This window comes from Hypanus sabinus, chromosome 8 (genome assembly GCF_030144855.1).
Source record: "Hypanus sabinus isolate sHypSab1 chromosome 8, sHypSab1.hap1, whole genome shotgun sequence".
NCBI classification, from domain to species: Eukaryota; Metazoa; Chordata; class Chondrichthyes; order Myliobatiformes; family Dasyatidae; genus Hypanus; species Hypanus sabinus.
In genome coordinates, this window is record NC_082713.1 from 144469233 (window position 1) to 144488858 (window position 19626).

General features: G+C 40.9%; 1 protein-coding gene across 4 annotated transcripts in view; it reads left to right on the plus strand.

Annotated features, from left to right (window-relative positions):
- The window catches only part of agk (acylglycerol kinase), a 53574-nt gene that overhangs the window by 3134 nt on the left and 30814 nt on the right, over positions 1–19626 (plus strand). For 2 of the 4 annotated variants that reach the window (XM_059978111.1, XM_059978112.1), the window contains exons 1-4: positions 4742–4952; positions 8834–8873; positions 16860–16939; positions 18401–18476. In XM_059978111.1, the coding sequence (XP_059834094.1) occupies positions 4852–4952; positions 8834–8873; positions 16860–16939; positions 18401–18476 (297 nt within the window). In that variant the 5' untranslated portion in view covers positions 4742–4851. Of the gene's footprint in view, positions 1–4741; positions 4953–8833; positions 8874–16859; positions 16940–18400; positions 18477–19626 lie in introns of those variants that run through there. The other 2 variants (XM_059978113.1, XM_059978114.1) reach the window with 2 other exon arrangements.

The window sequence follows — 19626 nt, forward strand, 5'->3', positions numbered from 1 at the left end:
CCAAAATGTGGAATGGGCCATTGTAAGGGGGCTAAGGGGATGTTGATGTGCATCATAGTGGATGAAAACAAACGAGGTGAAATGTGGGTCAACAGGAACCCGAGCGTGGTGTACACCATGATGGCAGGTAGGAAATAAGTGCAAAGGAAATGAATTTACTGAGGAGGGTTGCTGAGGGAGTCGTGGCATCAGAAATAAAATCACCTGTCACTCATAACTGCTGCCCGTATCCCAACTTAGCTGTGGACGACTGCAAGTCCTCTTTTGGGGCAGTTCTGAGCCTCATCAGGACCCACAGGAGATGATTGTGCCAATGCTCATCTGTCAGGCAAACCTTCAGAGCAGCAGTGAAACCATTCACATAGGCCATTGGACCGAGGGTGATGCACCGTGGTGTGATGTAGCCTAACACCGAAATTCTGGGCCATCACAGCCCAGAGGTCTGATGTGAATTGAGGACCAAAGGTCAGTGGAAATATCAGATGGGGTACCAAACTGAGCAACCCAGGTGCTGATGAATGCCTGAGCCAGGTCCGCAGCCATCGTCAATGCTAGAAAGACAACCTCTGGCCATCTGGTGGTATCGTCCACCATGGTAAGGAGGTGTGTGAAACCATGGGAGGGGGGATAGAGGACCAACAAGGTCCACATTGATGTGGTCAAACTGTCGCTCAGGGACCTCAAAAGCAGCCAATGGTGTCGGAACATGATGGTTAAGTTTTGCCTGCTGGCACTCCACACAGGCTGCAGTCCAATCACGCCAGTCCTTTTGTAGGACATGCCACACCATCTTCAGTGCAACCATTTTCTGTGAGGACTTCCAGCCTGGATGCGTGAGGATGTATGTATGGAGTTGAAAACAGTCCATCTCCAGCTAGTGGGCATAACGTGGCAAGAGCTACTATTTGAGACATCACACAGGAGAGACACCACTGCTTCCCCGAACTTAATGTCAGCCAACCTCAGCTGCTGTTTGGTAAGTCTGGACCTCTGGATCAGCAGCTTGGTCGGCATTGTCAACCCCGATGTACGTGACCTCAATGGCTGGCCATGAGGGGCAATCGGCCACAGCATTATTTTTCCCCTTGATATATTATATGTCAGTTGTGAACACAAGTTCAGCAGCTGGTGGAATGAAGCAGTGGTAGAAATTCACCATTCCTAAAAACTCTTGCAGTTGTTTAGTAGTGTGGGGCGGTGGGAAATCCATAAAAGTGGCTACTTTTGATGGGAGGGGTTTCATACCTTCTGTGGAGATGTGATGACTGAGGACGTCAATGGTTGACAATCCAAAACTGGCATTTAGCAGGGTTAATAATCAACCTGCTTTTGTTTGAGTGCTCAAAGTGTGCAGAGAAGAGATGAGATGGGATATGTGTTCAGAATTGGATGCACTGCCAACAAGTATATCATCCAGGTAAACAAAAAGAATATCTGTCTTTTAATACAGAGTCCATCAGCTGTTGGAAAGTCTGTTCTGCACTTTTCATCCCAAACGGCAGGTGCTGAAACTCAGAGGCCAAATGGGTTATCACAGCTGTTTTGGAAATGTCCTCTGAGGATACAGGCACCTAATGGCAGGCCCTAACTAAACTGACTTTGGAAAAAATTAACTTTCCGGCTAAACGTGCAGAGAAGTCTTGGTTGTGTGGGACCAGGTAATGATCAAGGGTGGTGGCCTCATTAATTGCCACATGGGCGGCACCACGATTGGACTTCAGGACCATATGGAAGCTCGAAGCCCAGGGGCTATTTGACCAGGGCAAATGATGCCAAGTCTTTCCTCATTGGCAAACCCAGCCTAGCGGTTGCTAACTTTTCTGGGTTCAGTCTACGGGCATGGGCTTGGACTGGTGGGCCATTTGTGGAAATGGGTTGGAAAATGTGGGCTTGATCAGGTTTGGGAATTCACCCAGCAGTCGAGCGGTGGCGCATGGGTTTGACAGAGTCGTTGTGGAGAACTTTCTGGGGAGCAGGGTAATAACCCAAAGTCCTCAACATCTACCAGCCTGCAAGTTCTTAAGATTGACTAACAGTCCTCGGCCACACAGGAAGTCTGCACCGAGCAGGGGTCTAGGCACTTCAGCCAGGACAAAGTCCAATGTGTAATATCGCCCACTGAACCAAAGCATCACCCGTCATATCCTGTAAGTCTGGATCCTGCTGCTGTTGGTGAGCCTCCAGTGAGGCTTCGTCACTCTTTCCCTTCTCATCCACGGGCGATGCTGGCAGCACACTCACTCAAGTGCGGGTGTCACACAGGAAATGTCACCCTGAAAGTGTGTCCATAATGAACAGTAGATGACCCTGGGAGCTGGAACTCAAGAGTGTTCACAGACCTCTGACGTCCCGAAGCGCCAGCACTGTCGAATCTGTAAGCTGGTCCGCATTTCCTAGCATTCGTACCAGAGCGAGTGTGATAAAAACGCAGACCTGGCGTCGTCTGTTTTCCAGCATTAGTTAGTGGTGTGTTTACTGGAGGCCCTGCTGACTGGTCTTATTGAGGCAGGGAAACCAGGAGGAATGATGCACTGTCGTCAGGCTATCAGCTATTTTAGCAAGCTCCCTATAATCCTTCACAGGAGCAATAGCAAGGGTTATGCGAACTTGATCAGGCATTTGCTGCATGAAGAGTTCTTTAAAAATGAAACGAGGATGCTGATTTTCCAGGAGAGACAGCATGTGGTCCATTAGCTCTGACTGCTTAGCATCGCTGAGGCTGGGCAAGGAGGACAACTGTTTGGTGTACTCAGACTCCGCTAAGTCCAAAATTCTGTAAAGGTGAGTTTACAGTGATCGACACTTATCATGTTTAGGCAGATATTCCAGTAGAGTTACCACTTTCACAGCTGTGGAGTTGCTGAGAAACACTATCGCATAGTAAAATTTGGTGTGGTCCTCGGTGATTTCTTTTTAAAACAAAGTGGGGGGGGGGTGAATGTGGTGAACTACATAGACCTGTCTGGATACGCCCCCTGCTGACTGCTCCTGTGGCCCCTCCCACTGACCATGGCTCCTCCCACAGACCCTGGTATAAAGGCGATTGAGGCCTGAGCCCAGCCCTCAGTCTCCAGGATGTAGTATGGTGGTCAGCTACTGCTTGTTCTTTCTTCCAGTCAATAAAAGCCGATATCTCGCCTTCACGTCTCAGAGAGAGTTATTGATGGTGCATCACTGTGACAACTCATCTATTGTACTCCAAAAGCTGAACACAGAGTGTGGTAACCAAACTTCACGTAATTACGTCATCATGCAGACCTTTTTTTTTTATAGTGAACCCCAACTCAATGTTGGTGGTTGTGAATTATGTACATTGCCACCAATTACACTACCCTACAGTAAGACCAAGGAACTGATTGTGGACTTAAGACAGAGCAAGACGAGAAATCAAAAACCAATCCCCGTAGAGGGATCAGAAGTGGAAAGAATGCGCGATTTCAAGTTCCTGGCTGTCAGTATCTCTGGGCCCAGCTTATCGATGCAGCCATAAAGGAGCAAGACAGCGGCTATACTTCGTTAGGAGTTTGAGGAGATTTGGTATGTCACCAAAAACAAATTACAGATGTACTGTGGAGAGCACTCTAACTGGCTGCATCACCGTCTGGTTTGGGGTCGTGGGGGTCTACTCCACAGGACTGAAGTAAGCTGTGGAGAGTTGTAAAATTAGGCAGCTCCATCGTGGGTACAAGCCTCTGTAGTATCCAAGACGTCTTCAAAGAGCGGTGCCTCAGAAAGGTGACACCATTATTAAGGACTCCCATCACTGAGGACATGCCCTCTTCTCATTGTTATCATTGGGCAGGAGGTGCAGAAGCCTGAAGGCACACACTCGGCGATTCAGGAACAGCTTCTTCCCCTCTGCCATCCGATTTCTGAAAGGACACAGATCACAATGCCTCTACCCTCCCCTCACCATTTCCCATCCCCTTGCCCTCTCTCATGTTATCTCCTTGTCCGCCCATCCCATCTCTCTGGTGTTCCTTCCCCTTTTTCTTTCTTCCATGGTCTTCTGTGTCTTTCATCAATCAACTTCCTAACTCTTTGCTTCATCACCCTCCCCTCCAAATTTCACCTACCGCCTGGCGTTTCTCTCTCCCCTCCCACCACCTTTTAAATCTAATCCTCAGGTTTATTCTCTCTCTCCCGCCCTGCTGAAGGGACTCGGCCGAAATGTCGACTGTACTTTTTTCCATAGATGCCGTCTGGCCTGCTGAGTTCCTCCAGCATTTTGTGTGTTGCTTGGATTTCCAGCATCTGCAGATTTTCTCTTGTTACTCTTTTATTTCTGTTTTTGCACTACTTATTTAACTATTATAAACTATATATAAACTAAATGACGGTAGCATATATATTTACAGTAATTCTATTTTTTCTCTATATTATTATGTATTGCTTTGTGCTGCTGTCGCAAAATTAACAAATTTATTGACATACACCGGTAATATTAAACTTGATTCTGATATTAAAAAATTATGCTACTTAACTCCAGACTGTTCGATTATCCATGTTTCTTAAGTAATCTTTTATTTCTAAACTAAATGTACTGATATCGTTTCCTGTTCCCATACAATAGGATGTATGGTATAAATTATTGGAATTCAAAATATTTTATAAATATTGTGGTGTAATAAACATCTTTAATGTACTTCCTCTGCGCGAAGGTTCCCACTGCCGTTCCCTTTGCTTGGTGGAACATATTGTGGAGACTCCGGGTTGTCGCCGGACAAATCTACAGGCGGAACCGATTTCCACGTGAGCCGGCGGAAGATTTATGCCGGGACCCGGGGGGCAGCGTGGGGTTGCTGTCAAGGTTCCCGTCTCTGTCCCACTGCTGTTCCTGTTCCCGAAACCATGGCAAAGCTGCTGAAGACCCTCCGCAATCATTGGAAGAAAACTGCGGTAGCGGTTTGCGCACTCGGCTGGGGAGTGAACTGGATGCACAACCGGCACCGGTACTGACTGCAATACATGGCCCATTGCAGCATAATAGTTCGTGTGTAATTAGGGCGATGAGCCAGTAAATGTCATAGTCAGAGTTAAAGCTTACTCCAGTTTTAGAATTACATCCTCTTCAAATACTCAACAAGTTCCATTCTAAACAGAAGATTCTGCAGATGCTGAAAATTTTGTGCAACAGACACATTCGCTCACTCAGTGGAGGGGGAGATCCTTCAGAATTGGAAAGGAAGAGGACAGAAGCCCAAATAAGCTGGGGTGGTCTGGTGGAAGGGAAGTATTGTAGACAAGCTGGTGGGTGATGGGTGCGAGGGATGCTGTGTGGTAGGGGTTCCTTTCTAATATTTGGTAGACACAGCAATAGTAGTCATGTAAATTGGGATTTGGCTAGCATTGCTTGTTTGCATGTGGGTGTTTGGTGGCTTATTGGTAAAATTTTGGGCTACAAGTTACAGATACTGGATTTTGACCGGGATCAAGGACCAGGCTGCTTTTTATCTTGCGTTTGGTGGAAATGTATCCAGTATCACAACAACGTTTAGGATTGCTAATTCAGAGCAGGTATATTTGGTTATTGTTTGTTAGTGAGGCTCAGCCTGAAGAGATTCCCTGTGATCACAGTGATTAAGAATGTCTACTCCACCTGTCTGTTTTTGTTTAAGAAACATCTTTTCCTCTCTCATCTTAGTCTTATTTGAATGAGAATTCATGCATTTTGGAAAAGATGACAACTCTGTGTTTACTACCCTGTTGTGGTCATCCTGAGGTCCGGTATACAGAGGACAGTTACAAGTTCACCAGATTGTATGATGTGCAGGCAAAATTGGGCACAGACAAGCAGATTTTTCCCTCTACTTGTGAGTAATGAATCAGGAATGTTGGTGTAAAAGAGCTTCCTAATCTCATTATTAAAAATCTGGGTGTAATTTTGAAATTGTACTGTCTTCACAACTCCACTCATTATCTGAGGAAGCAGTCATTTTGCAGTTATTCTGTAGATTTTTTAAAATCTTAAATAATGTTAAATTGCGCCTCCATTTTTGAGATAGAACAAAATACAAAAGTACTAAAGATTACTTAAGCTGTTCTTCTATTTTAACACTTTGAGGCCTTGTTTGTGTTCCAGTGAATTAACATTAAATTTCCTCTTGGAAAAGTGAACATTTCGTGTGAGTTGTTCCTAAAGTACACTTGCTTTTAAAAGAGATTCAGTGCGATAACAGGTCCCTTCAAGCTCAACAAACCCACTTTGCCCAATTACATCCACGTGACCAATTAACCTACTAACCAGTCTGGCCTTCGGATGTGTGAGGAAACCGGGGTACCTGGAGGAAGCCTACATGGTCACAGAGAGAACGTGCAAACTCCTTACAGACAGCAGTGGGGATTAAACCCAGTCACTGGCACTATAATTGTGTTACACTAACGACTATACTGTAGGGCCGCCGCAATATTCACATAGAGTCTAACTGAGGCTCTGCAGTACTGAAGTGTCGCTTACTCAAATCCCACTGACTTAAGGAACACTTCTGTTAGCTATTTTGGTTGCCTTTTGAACCAATGCATTAATTTTTAGAATGTTGTGAACATCTATAGCAAAATCTCTTTACAAACGCAAAATACTGCAGACTAGAATAGAATAAAATAAAAGATCCTTCAGTAAGATGTTTCTGTTATCTAATTATTTTTTAAATAGTTTAGGCCTAAATATTTTTTTCAAATCTACTATATTGATGTTACCAGACACTTTTAAAGATGTTTGTATATTTGACATCGGGATCTTTTCAGTTCTGAGAAGTATTAGGAGCAATATACCTAACACATTTCTATTCATCATCCAAAAGTGTGTTACTTCACATTTCATTATTTTAAAATCCTTCAGTATTGCCTCTAATCATTTTGCTAATCTGGTGCATAGTACCCTGAAGTGCACAGTATTCTCATCGCTATCTACTATGTTACCATATTTCCCATTTGCTAACCTTGCATTGTCATTCCAATATTACAAATGCACTCCTTTACCCTTCCATTGGCCTTGAGCTTCTAACATGGTTCCTGATGTTTTAAGTTTTCTTTCTGGAACCTAAAATTCTCAAATTTTATCATTATCTACTCGAAACTTAATAAAAAAGATTGAGAAAGGAAGAATTGATAGAAGAGACTCAAAATTGGCATAGTCATAAAAGGCAGAGGGTAGTGCTGGAGGGATGTTATTCTGACTGGTCTGTGACCAGTGCCGTTCTGCAAGGACCAGTTTTGGGACCTCGGTTTGTGATAAGTAAATAACTTGGGCATAAAGGCAAGTGAACTGTTTAATAAGTTGGCAGATGACACAAAATTAGGGAGAGTTGAAAAGAGTGAAGGAGATTGTTAAATAATTTGGCAGGATACAGGCCAGCTGGAAATGTGGGCCAAGAAATGGCAGACGGAGTTTATTCCAGGCAAATGCACTTTGGTACGTATAATGCAAAAGGAAAGAATACATTCAATGGAAGGATCCTGAGGAGCATCGATGCACAGAGTGGTCCTGGGGTGCTAGTTCATGGCTTCCTGTAAGTGGCAACAGAACTCGATGGGTTAGTAAAGAAGGTGTATGCTATACTTGCTTTCATCAGTAATGCTTGTTACAAAAGTAAGGAAATCGTGTCGCAGTTGTATTTAACTTTGGTTAGGCCACATCTGGAGTACTGTATGCAGTTCTCATCGCTGCATTACCAAAAGCATGTGTGGAGGCTTTGGAGAGGATGCAGAGCAGTTTCACCAGGATGCTGCCTGGATTAGAAAATATGTGCTAAAAAGGAGACAATATTGGATTGTTTGCTGGAGTATTGGAGGTTGAGGGGCGGTTTAATAGATGTATAGAAAATGATAAATAGTCAGAATCTTTCTCCCTGGGTGGAAATGTCAAATATTATATGCATAGATTTAAGGTAGGGAGGGGGGTAAATTTAAGGAAGGTATGTGATGCAGGTTTTCTTTACAAATGGTGGGTACCTGGAGTGTGCTGCAGGTGCAATAACAATAACAATGAATAAGAGGCGCATGAACAGCAGGGAATAGGATGACTGAGACCACATGTGGGCAGATGGCATCACGGTCAGCACAGACAGTGCAGGCTGAAGGGCCTGTTCCTGTGCTGCAGTGTTCTGTTATGAGATTGATTTGGTCAAACTTCCCACACTGAGCTCATAAGTAACAATTTTGCTCATTAATTAAATCTCTCAATGTCCTGTTATTATGTGAGTTGTTTTGAGGTGACTTCAGCCTGTTTGCAGCTCCCTTGTCATATTTGACCTGAGATGAGCTTTGGACATATACCCACAAAGGCTGCCTATTTTCATTCTCGGTGATGTTACCAAACAGTTCAATCTCAGCTTGTTTTGCTTCTGATAAACTCCGGACTTGTCAATTCCAGTGCACCTGTCAGCATCCACACTCACAGGGATGGGGAGCCAACAGGCGGATTTGTGTGATGTGTCAGCAGGAACAGGCTAGGCCCAAATCTTAAAGTAATTTAGTTTTGTACTTCCATAATCAAGTTATACGTGGAGACATAGTAATGATGTCGCCACAGGAATGATGATTGTAGTTGATTTCTAGGAGTGGTGAACCTGGACAACAGTAAAACGTTCCATTGATTTATGACGTCGTCTTCTCAAGGGAGCAGGTGTAGTTTTGCAGAAGCTGACAAAGTTCATACAAGAAAATTAATTAAAACATTTGAAGGTTAATTTACAGGTAAAATGTTAAACAGAAAAATAAGAGTAAAATACTTTCTCCTAAAGATTTGTAGTTGCTTGATTAATAAGTATTTTCAGCACAAATTGGTCTGAAGGTTATTACAGTGCCCTAATAGGTCTTTTTATGTTTAATTCAGAGACGACCTCTTGCGTAGGACGGCATGTCAAGAAGCACAGGTATGGCAAACTCAAATTACGCATTTTCTTCCTGGCTTGTTAACCTCTCTAATCAAACCACATTTTATTGCACTAATCGAGCAAATTTTCATCTCCAGTCATTACAGTGGAAATCATGTGATTTCCCTGGGCAACCAGTCGGCAAGGCAAGATCTGCTTTAATTTTGTAGCAGAGGCATGTTGGATAACCTAATCAGATGTGTTCCCTAAACTGTAACTCCACAAGGAATATATAGCAATTGTGTTGCTTGGTTATGTATTTGGAAGAAGACACTATGTGGCTATTATTTACACTTAACTCTATCTTTTCAAGAGTTACTTGCATGCTATTCAGTAGGGAGTTTGTTGTGTTCTATGTAAAGAAAAGTATAGGGATGGTGTTTAAAAATATTCACAAAATGTAAATGGGAGTAACATAAAGCTAGTTTTGAAATTTCTCTGATTATTTTCAGTAACTTCATTCTCAATTCAAATTCCATTTGCCTTGCACCTCTCTGTTAATGAATCAGTTTTTCCTCCGACTGGAAATTATGGTTATATATCACTTTTCGAGATGAGTTAAACTCCAGCATCGTTACAGATAAATAGTATTTATACACCGTACCCCCGTTATGTGTGTCTTCTGACAATGCGTTTTCACAGTTGTGCATCGAGCCTGTTTCTACCAACTTCTCCTTAAATGCATCCAAAACTCACAGTTATGCGTGTATGTGTGGTGGAGTCTGCGGGGCTGTTGACCGACCAGTATTGTGTAGGATGAGACGCACTGCTTTCCCACCAAAACAAGCCTCACAGTCTCACTTCCACCAGAGTCGCATTGGTAGTGGCAGCGTGTGGATGTGCGATCTTGCGCTCTTAACCTTTTGTTGTCATTACCTACGGTGCAGTGATTTTGTGCTTGAAATATTTAACCATGCCTCCTAAGCGTCCTGTGTCAAGTCCAGGGCCATCAGTCAAGCAGCAGAGAACCGCTTTAATGCTTGAAAAATGTTGGAAGTTATAAACAGGGCTGCGTCAGGTGAAGGTAACACAGCTCTGAGACGCTACTTCAGCCTGGGTGAATCCATGATCAGGAACAAAGAAAAATGCTGAGAAAATAAAAAGTGTAGTGATTGATTTATCTCAAGTGTCTTCAAAGATTGTTACCAAAGTGCGTCACCTAATTATGACAAAAATGGAGAAAATATTGAGTTTGTGCTTTGAGCATGAAACAAAGAAAAAAGCAACATTCAGTGCCAATCATCTTCATGCGAAAGCTTTGGAAATTTATGGTTGCCTTTGTTCAGAGGCTAGTGAGGAAGTGTCAAGTGATATTATTAGCTTTAATGCAGGTAGGAGATGGTTTACTAAGTTTGTTAATCATCAGAGGCTTCACAACTTAGCTGTGCGTGGTGAACAGGCTAGTACTGACCACAAAGCTGCTGGACACTACCCTGTGCAGTTGCGGGCTATGATAGCTGAGTTAATAAGTGTGGATGACCGTCTGCATTTAACTCAGACTGAAGGTGATAACCACAATGAAGAAGAAAGTGTCAAGTTACAGGTGAAGGATTTTACAGTGAAGCAACTGGCAGGATTTTTTAAGGCTGGGGAACACTTGACACAAATGGCGATGGACAAGGACCCAAGTTTAGAGTCAGCTTTTCAGTCGTTCCTGCAGTCAATCCTTCTTTCCTACAAACAAATGTATGCTGAAAAACAAAATGCTGCCAAGCAAACAACCCTCGCCACTTTCTTCAAACCGGTGTCATCCACACCAACTCCACCTCCACCTGAGCACTCCACATTTGTCGCATCTCCTGCTACTGACAGTTCTGAAAGTTCCACTAACTTGCCAGGGAGTTCTGTGAGTTTTCCTTCACCCCTTGCTGTCCTTGATGATCCCGACAACCCACAACCATCCACCTCATCCATGTAAAGCTGCCCAACACGACTGCACAGCCACTCATCTCCCGGAGCCTAAGTGACAGTGTACACCCTAGTATGTTAACTTTCTATGATTTATTGTGTTGAATATTACCTTAAATTGATGAAATATAATATGAATGTTGCCTTGTGGTTCTGCTTTTGTGTTGTATTGGTATGAAAATGTGAATAAATTACAGATAAAACCTATTTAGGAAGCCCTCCATACCACATCCCTATTTTCTCCATTTAAGTAACACAATGCGTTTCCATACTATGCGTCAACTGTGAGGAACATATCCCTCGCGTATAATGGGGATAGGGTGTATTAATGTTATTTAATTATCACAGCCTGATCTGTGCTGTTTCTCTAAATCCTCGACAGTGCAATAAAAGAATGCTTATAAGCCAGTTGCCCTGCCCCCATCTTGGATGAAACACTTTTAGAGTATTTCAATTTCTTGGGATGTAAGGGCATAACACATCTAATATGCTTCTGGGTAAGTGGTTTCTCTTCTGTTTTGATTATGTCTGGATTTAGTATCATAAGGGCGCTCCTAAAGTTTTGTTTATACATTAAGTATGCTCACCACTAATCCATTTGGGTGCTGGAATTACCTTGTGGCTTTTCAATGCTTCCAACAGACATTCATGTGCAGCATGTTAGAATGACTGCATTCTGGCAGGTGCAGCAGCAGACTGGCTGCCAGGGACCCACTCAAACCACATCGTGGTAACTTGTTTTGCAGTAGTCCAGCTGAACGATCCACAGAATATAGAGATAATCATAGGTTAAGACTTTGTTTTCTTGTTCAATCAAAAAGTAAGGAACTGTCTGCCAACAGTCTACCTGAGCTGGTAGCAAAATCATACTCAGAGAAAAGATTAGTTTTGAACCAATACCAAGTAATTGTAGGAAAAATGTAGTTTTCCTATCAATTTTGAGTCGTATGCACTGCATTGTTCTCTATCATGAATTGGTAAAATTTACTTAATAATTTCTTGTTCATTTACATTTTTGACCTTCTATTTATTTTTGGATGATAGGAATAATGCAAGGGATGATCTTACAGTGTCCAGTTTATGTAATGCGGGATTCTCATGGCTTAACACCAGCAGTTGTTCTGAGCTTGGGCATTTAACAGATTAATTACCCTTTTCAATTCAGAATATGACTGAGGCTACCAATCATAAACCCTGAGTGATATTGAGGTGGATCAGAAATCTATTGCTTTGTAGTTTGGTGTGTCTATATTCACCATAGTTATTCATTTTGAAATTAAAATATGACCTATTAGTTCAGATGTCTGTTGAATGATATTAAAAGTTGAAATGTACAGGTGAGGGAACACTTACCTAAACATCAAAAGAGCACATCATGGAGACAGTTGTTACCATCGTATCCTGGTCTACTCTATTTCATTGAATTTTGCTTTGTTGTGCCACTTTAACTGAACTATCTCTGTCTTCTGAAGAATGAGAGCTGCTATTTTTAGCTGTTGGTAGACTACTAAGATTCTTCTGTCAGTGATATGTCAGACCCACAAGTATGGAATCACCAGAGATAGTTCAGTACTTTTTTCTGTATTTCTATGAACATTTATGCCAGGGGTAGGCAACCTATGGTCCACAGGCCAGATCTGGCCCGCGAACAAATATTGGGACACTATGCTTATCCGAACTGTGAGTGATTTTTCCTTATTCTGAGTTTCACGCGACCACACTGATGGACATGCATGGCGTCTTGCTACACTGGCCTCAGGTTCCGTTTTGTTCCAAACCAAACACAGGTATATATGAATAACGGGAAGGTAGACTACCTTATTAATCTGTATTAGAAACTGTCCATGCATGCGCAGGTCTTCAGATCGGATTGTTCAGATTTGTAAACAGAAACATCATCACTGTTTTTACAAGAAATACTCGCTGAATATCCAGATAGTTATGTGTGCTACGAACCTTGTTGAATAACTCGTGTTTTGAAATAAAATTGAAAAAAAATTCCAATGGCAATGAATGCAAAACACGGGAAGGTAGACACTGAGTGCCGAAATTTCCAAGACACTTGGGCACTAGATTACTTCTTCATCGAGCAAGTTGGGAAACCAGTTTGTCTCATTTGCCTAGAAAGTGGTGCTGTGAAGAAGGTGGCAAATACCAGGCGATATTACGAGACCTGCCATAGTGGAAATTTTAACAAGCTTACTGGGCGTGCAAGGAAAGATGAAGTTGAATGAATGAAGGCTAGTTTTGGAGACGGAACCTAATTTTTTGCCAAGAAAAGCAGTGAAAATGAAGGAAATACCGATGCCAGCTACGAAGTCTCAAAATGTATTGCAGAAAAAATGAAGCCTTTTACAGATGGAGAGTTTGTCAAAGAATGTGGACCATGCAAAAAAGATGGCGCCATTATTTGGCAGCAGTTATCTGTGTAAGCAATTATTTTCAAATGAAGCACCGAGAACCATTTGAGAACAAGATTGACTGATGCCCATCTGGATAATGTCTTGCTCTTGGCTTCAACAAGTCTGACACCCAATATTGAGAAGCTTTCAAGCAACAAACAGCATCAGGTTTCACATTGATTTATCAACTGTTGCATTAAAATTTTCTTTTTTATTATACTTAATTGACCACCATTCAATGCATCATGTTCATAGGTTTTACGTTTAAAGATTTTTTGTGTCCTTTTAATAGATTCAAAAGGTGCCTTGATTGAAATAAATTGCAACTAAACTGAGTTCTTTGGTTACTAATTGGCATCCTTGGTTAAGCACAAATGATTTTCTAGCATGCGTTATTCATTAATTTGAGGCAAAGCATAACTAGATGTATTTAAATGGATAATTCCCATATTTCAAGTTATTTATGGCATTTATCTTGCCCACCGTCCGCTCATTAATACGCAATCTGGCCCACAAAGGCAAAAAAGTAGCCGACCCCTGATTTATGCATTGGATTAATCTGGTATTGATGGACCCCTACAATATCACTGTAATCCTGTGTGCAACCATATGGTGATTGTTGAACTTTTGATCTTTTTTCTCTGAAAGTATCATGTGTTTTTTTCAACTACTGGAATTTGCTTGTGTGACATTCAGCTGAACTGAAACTTATATCAACAATCAATCCTGCAGTTGGAAACGTAAAGCTTCGAAAGTTAAATAAAAGTAAACCTTTTATTTAAGATCTGCAAAATTTTGAAGTATTTTTCAAGATATTGTCTTGTGTTTAGTCATGACTCTTCACCCAGTCTCGAGATTTTCCTTTGCTTGTTGACATTTGCATAAACATGAATGTCTCATTGTATCACTCGAGGGCTGAATATTTGAAAATCTGTTGTATGCTGGTTTACAGCATTAGTGGTCAGATATGGCAGTAAATCAGTCTACCATGTGCAAGTGTCATTAAGCCATACAGCATAGACGCAGACCCTTCAGCCCAATTCATTCATGCCAACCAACATACCCATCTGAGCTACTCCCATGTGCCTGTGTTTGGCTGTAACCCTCTAAACCAGTGGATTCCACGGACCCCTCAGTTAATGGTAGGTGTTGTTGCATAAAAAAAGTTGGGACTCCCTGCTCTAAACCTTTCCTCTCCATGTACTTGTCCAAATGTCAATTAAATGTTGTAATTGTACCCACCTCTACCATTTCCTCTGGCAGCATGTTCCACATACCCTGTACCTTCAATGTAGGAAATATTCGCTCCTTTTTAAATCTTTCCCCTCTCACTTTAAACCTATGCTTTCAACTTTTGGAATCCATTATCATGGGGAAAAGACTATGACTATTCACCTTATTTATGCCCCTCATGATTTTATAAACCTCTACCTTGTCATCCCTCGCCCTCTTGCACTCCAGGGTAAAAAAGGTTTTGACTATCCAGCTTCTTACAACACAAACTCTTCAGTCCAGGTAACATCCCGCAAAACATATTTGGTCCTTTTCCAGTTTGATGTCATTCTTCCAACCAGATTTGTATCTGTTACTCCATATGTAATCTTCCCAATACTTTGTAAACTGTAACATGACCTTGGAGCTCTTGTACTCAGTATCCTAACCAATGAAGGTAATTATGCCAAACACTTTCTGCACCACCCTGTCTGCCTGTGTCACCACCTTACCCAAAGTATATCCCTTGAGTCTCCGTTCTGCAACTCTTCCCAGAGCCCTACCATATACTGTGCAGGACCTGCACTGATTTTTGTCTTACCAAAAAGCAACATCTCACTTTTAACTGAATTAATCACCAGCTGCCATTCCTTGGTCCGCTGGACCAGTTCATCAAAGTCCCTTTGTAATCTTAAATAACTGTTCACAGTCTACTATTCCACCATAAGACATAAGGGCAAAATTAAGCCCTTTGACTCATCGAGTCTGCTCTGCCATTCCATCATGGCTGATATATTATCCCTTCAATCCCATTCTTCTGCAGTGTCCCATAACCTTTGACACCCTGATTAATCAAGCACCTATCAACCTCTGCTTTAAATATACTGAAGGATTTGGCCTCCACAGCTGTGTGTGGCAGTGAATTCCACAGATTCTCTGGCTAAAGAAACGCCTTAACTCTGATCAAAATGGATGTCCCTCTGTTCTGAAATAGTGCGCACTAGTCCTAGATTCTCCCACTATATGAAAAGTCCTGCCCTCATCCACTCTGTCTAAGCCTTTCAATAGGTTTCACGAGACCCACCTCCATTCTTCTAAATTCCAGTGAGTACAGGCCCAGAGCCATCAAACACTCCTCCTATGTTAACCTTTTCATTCCTGAAAACTTCCTCATGAGCCTCCTCCGGACCCTCTCCAATGCTAGCACATCTTTTCTGAGATAAGAGGCTCAGAACTGCTCCCATTACTCCAGTATGCCTTATAAAGCCTCAGCTTGCCATCCTTGCTCTTATATTCTAGTGCTCTTGAAATGAATGTGAACCTTGCATTTGCTTTCTTTGTCACCAACTCAACCTGCAAGTTGACGTTGCCCATTCCCCCAATCGAATTCTTTCTGCAGACTCTCTGCTTCCTCGACACCTCTTGCTTCTACACCTGTCTTTGTGCTGTCCTCAAACTTAGCCACAAAACCAATCATTGACGTATAATGTGAAAAGAAGCGGTCCAACACTGGCTCCTGTGGTACTTCGCTAGATGCCAGCTGTCAATTAGAAAACCCCCTTTTATCCCTACTCTTTCCCTCCTGCCAGTCAGCCAATCTTCTGTCCATGCTAGTTACCCAATTACCTTCTCCTTAGTATAGCAAATATACTCACTATTGCCTCCAGCACCTTGAATTTCTGGCACACTTGGTGTCTACCACAGTGAAGATTGACGCAAAATACTTACATTAAAATTTCTTTGTCCCCTATTGATATCTTTCCAGTTTAATTTTCTAGCTCACCTATCTTTTACTCTTTATATACATGAAAAATACTTTTCATATCCTCTTATTTTATTGGCTAGCTTTCCAATCTTATAACTTCCCATTGATTTTAGCTATATTATATGTCCTCTTATTTCCTTTTATACTGTTTTTGACTTCTTTTGTCAGCTGCTTTATCTGCTGTCATCCTCCTAGTGTCCCTTTGCTGTCAACTTTAGCCTCTTTCATGCCCCTGGAATTCCCTTTACTCCACTGCAATACTGATAAATCTGACTTTATTTTCTCCCTCTCAAACCAGTGGGGTGAATTCCATCATATTATTCCACCGTTCCATCCGATGAGACTTGTTCTTTTCTAATAGCTCCCACCTTGCAACAATGTCTGTCTCTCTCACTATTTCAAATTTATTACTAAGAACCTGAATCTTGATAACATCTGTAACATATAACTTCTAAATTTTAGTTCAGCTTAATTATATAGCTTTTCTTGAGTGAGGCTGATACTTTTTGTTCAATTTATTTAGAGTTTCAGTAGAGCGCTGTAATCTCACGTCCACAGTCCATGGATGACGACTGGACAGAATCCCACATTATTGTTGTGAAAAACAGTTGTCTAGTTTATTGATTTGATGTGTTTTTTTTTGTTTTGTGTCAGTTGATTATGCATTTCCTTTAGCAACCTGCCTGTCTTCCTGTTCAGGTATTTGGAAACCAGCTTCTGCCTGTCACTGCAAAGGTGAAAAAAGCCACTGTCTTTCTCAATCCTGCTGCTTGCAAAGGGTAAGACATTTTATTGAAATTGGTCCTTCCCATTGTTTAACGGGTGTCAAAAGTCCTGATTATTTTATAGAGATACAGGGCATTACTAGTGCATTTTATCATCTAGTAGGCATATAAGATTATTTTTAATAGCTATGTTGCTATAATTTTAATCTGCGTTATCGTAACAGTAAAATGCTTTAGACTTTTTTTTACATAAAAGTTCTTTCTACCAACTCTACCTGAATAACTTATCAATTTTTCAGCTGGAGTGTTGGAATTATCTGACCTTTTATAAAGTCAAATGTGATAATAGCAGAATATAATCCCTCTGTCACCAAATGTATTACATCACAGAATCAGAGTTAGAGGCCTGGATAGACGCAGCCTAATTATTAAAGTGCACTTAAGTCCTGAAGATTTCAATATTTTAAATTGTTTTTAATTGGAAATAAAGTTTTACCCTGCACCATACAAGAGTTGCACAGCTTTGGTTTTTCAAAGTGTTTCGGAAACAATGAAATGTTGTTGTGATTAAAAACAGGAAATGCTAGAAAAGTTACAAATTGATGATCTTCTGAAATGTTAATACCATTTCCTTCTCCATGGGTGTTGCATGACCTTCTTATTATTTCCAGTATTCTCTGCTTTTATTCTGGATTTCCAACATCAAGGGTATTTTGCTTCTGAGGTTGCAAGGGGATACTGTAGAATGGTTGTGGTTTTGTATTCATGAATCAGACTATTACATTTTTAGACTGTGGATTTCTTCCAGGCTTAATCAGAAATTTTTTATCACCCATTCCTTTTCTGTTTTGGTGTGCAAAGGGAGAGGGTTTAGAGGGTTTGATGTTCTTTTGTTTTTTTATGTGCGGGGTAGGGCTTGTTTTTCGGAGTCGATGTTCCTCTTTAGTGTGAAAGTAGGGGTTTTGGGGATTGATGATTGTGTTGCCATTTTTTTCCACTGGGGCTAGGTTTGATGTTTTCCTCCAAGCGATTTTCATATCCTTGCTTTGTTTTGTGGTTATCTGGAGAAGACGAATTTCAGAATTGTACATTGATGCATGCTTTGATTTTTTAAAAATCAACCTTTGAACATTTGAGTAATGATCAAGATAGTATTTTTAAAATCTGAAGTAAAAACTAAAACTACATTTTTGCTTCAAACCCACTGAAGGGTGGATTGGAGAGAAAGACTAGCAGACTCTGAATAAGCAAAGAGTAACTTATTTTCATAATTTCTGAGTCAGTATAACATTCTTGATCAATGCAAACATTCCTCCACTACTGGAATAGTGGTGTTGAAAGCAGACTTGAAAAACTGTTGTTGATTCTTGAAACTCCTGGATCTGTTTTGTTTTAGAAATGTTTGTGTTAATAATTGGTAATAAAGCCATGTGGTTATTAGTGAATAAGCACTTTTTTAAGAAAAGTTAATAATTATGTTGCTTTGATTACAAGTATTTGCGTCATATTTCACAGAAAAGCAAGAAATCTCTTTGAAAAGAATGCAGCTCCAATTTTACACCTTGCTGGGCTTGATGTAACAGTAGTTAAGGTGAGGACTCAGAGAATAAATTGGCATGCTTAAGAAGTTTTACTGGTAGTGAAAGAAACCTAGAAATAAATGATAACCAATTGTGACCTGTTTAGTGAGATACATCGTAAATTTTATAGTATGGCATTTCTCTCTGATTCATATCATAATTATTTCAGCCAGGGTTTCATGACATTATATAATCAAATAAATTAAAATAATAACATTACTGTCAAACAATGCAATTAATCAAAAAACAGCTGTTTGTTATTCTTATCTTCAAATGTTTTCTAAAGTTTACTGCTATGAAAGATGGCAATTTGAACTGATGCTTTGGAAACCTCGCTGGCTGTGGATAGATTATGTTTGGGATGCAAACGTATATGAATTTTAAATGGCTCTGTAAATGTACAGTCTGGTGTAATATAAAGGAGTTGCTTCCAACTAGTCTAATGGCTTGGAGATTGTTTCTATATGTTCCTTTTCTGAAACACATTCTTTACATAAATATGGAAACGATCCAGTCTGACTATTCAATGCTCACAGATATCAGTGTTGATGTGTGCAAATCAGTACTTGGTTGTCACAGTGTGGTGATTTTTAGGTTGTCAAGAATAGAAATAATTGGCAATTGTGGAAGAGGGGCAAAGAAAAGGGGGTCTGGATTTTCTTGAGCAAGGCCTTCCACAAGTTCATCGTGCCCTGGCATTGCCAATCCAGAAGGAGTCTTGCTGAATAAGATGGTGCTTGAGCTAACCAACAAGGGTCTGGATGGCAGCATGTCCAAAGCAACCAGATAATGGTGTGGACTAGGACGAGTCTCATTTCTGGAATTATTTTAGACATCTTTTAAAATATGGGTAAACCTTGTCCCTAGAGTTGCTGTCAAGGATAGTTTTTGGTGCTTCTGAATGTTTTGCATCATTAGGGTTGAATAGCTGTAAGGATGTTTAAAAAAAATAAGTGATATACCCTCGTACGTTATTAGCATTTATAAGTCCTTTATTACACTGTAAAGAGAAAGAAAATGTTTTCCTTAATTAATATACCATTCATGAGGGAGATGTTAGAACTGAAATTATTTTTAAATCTTCTATGACCGATCTAGTTTTAAAGAATGGGATCAATTGTGTATTAAATGCTTCCAGGATTTGTTTGTTGGAGGAAGTCT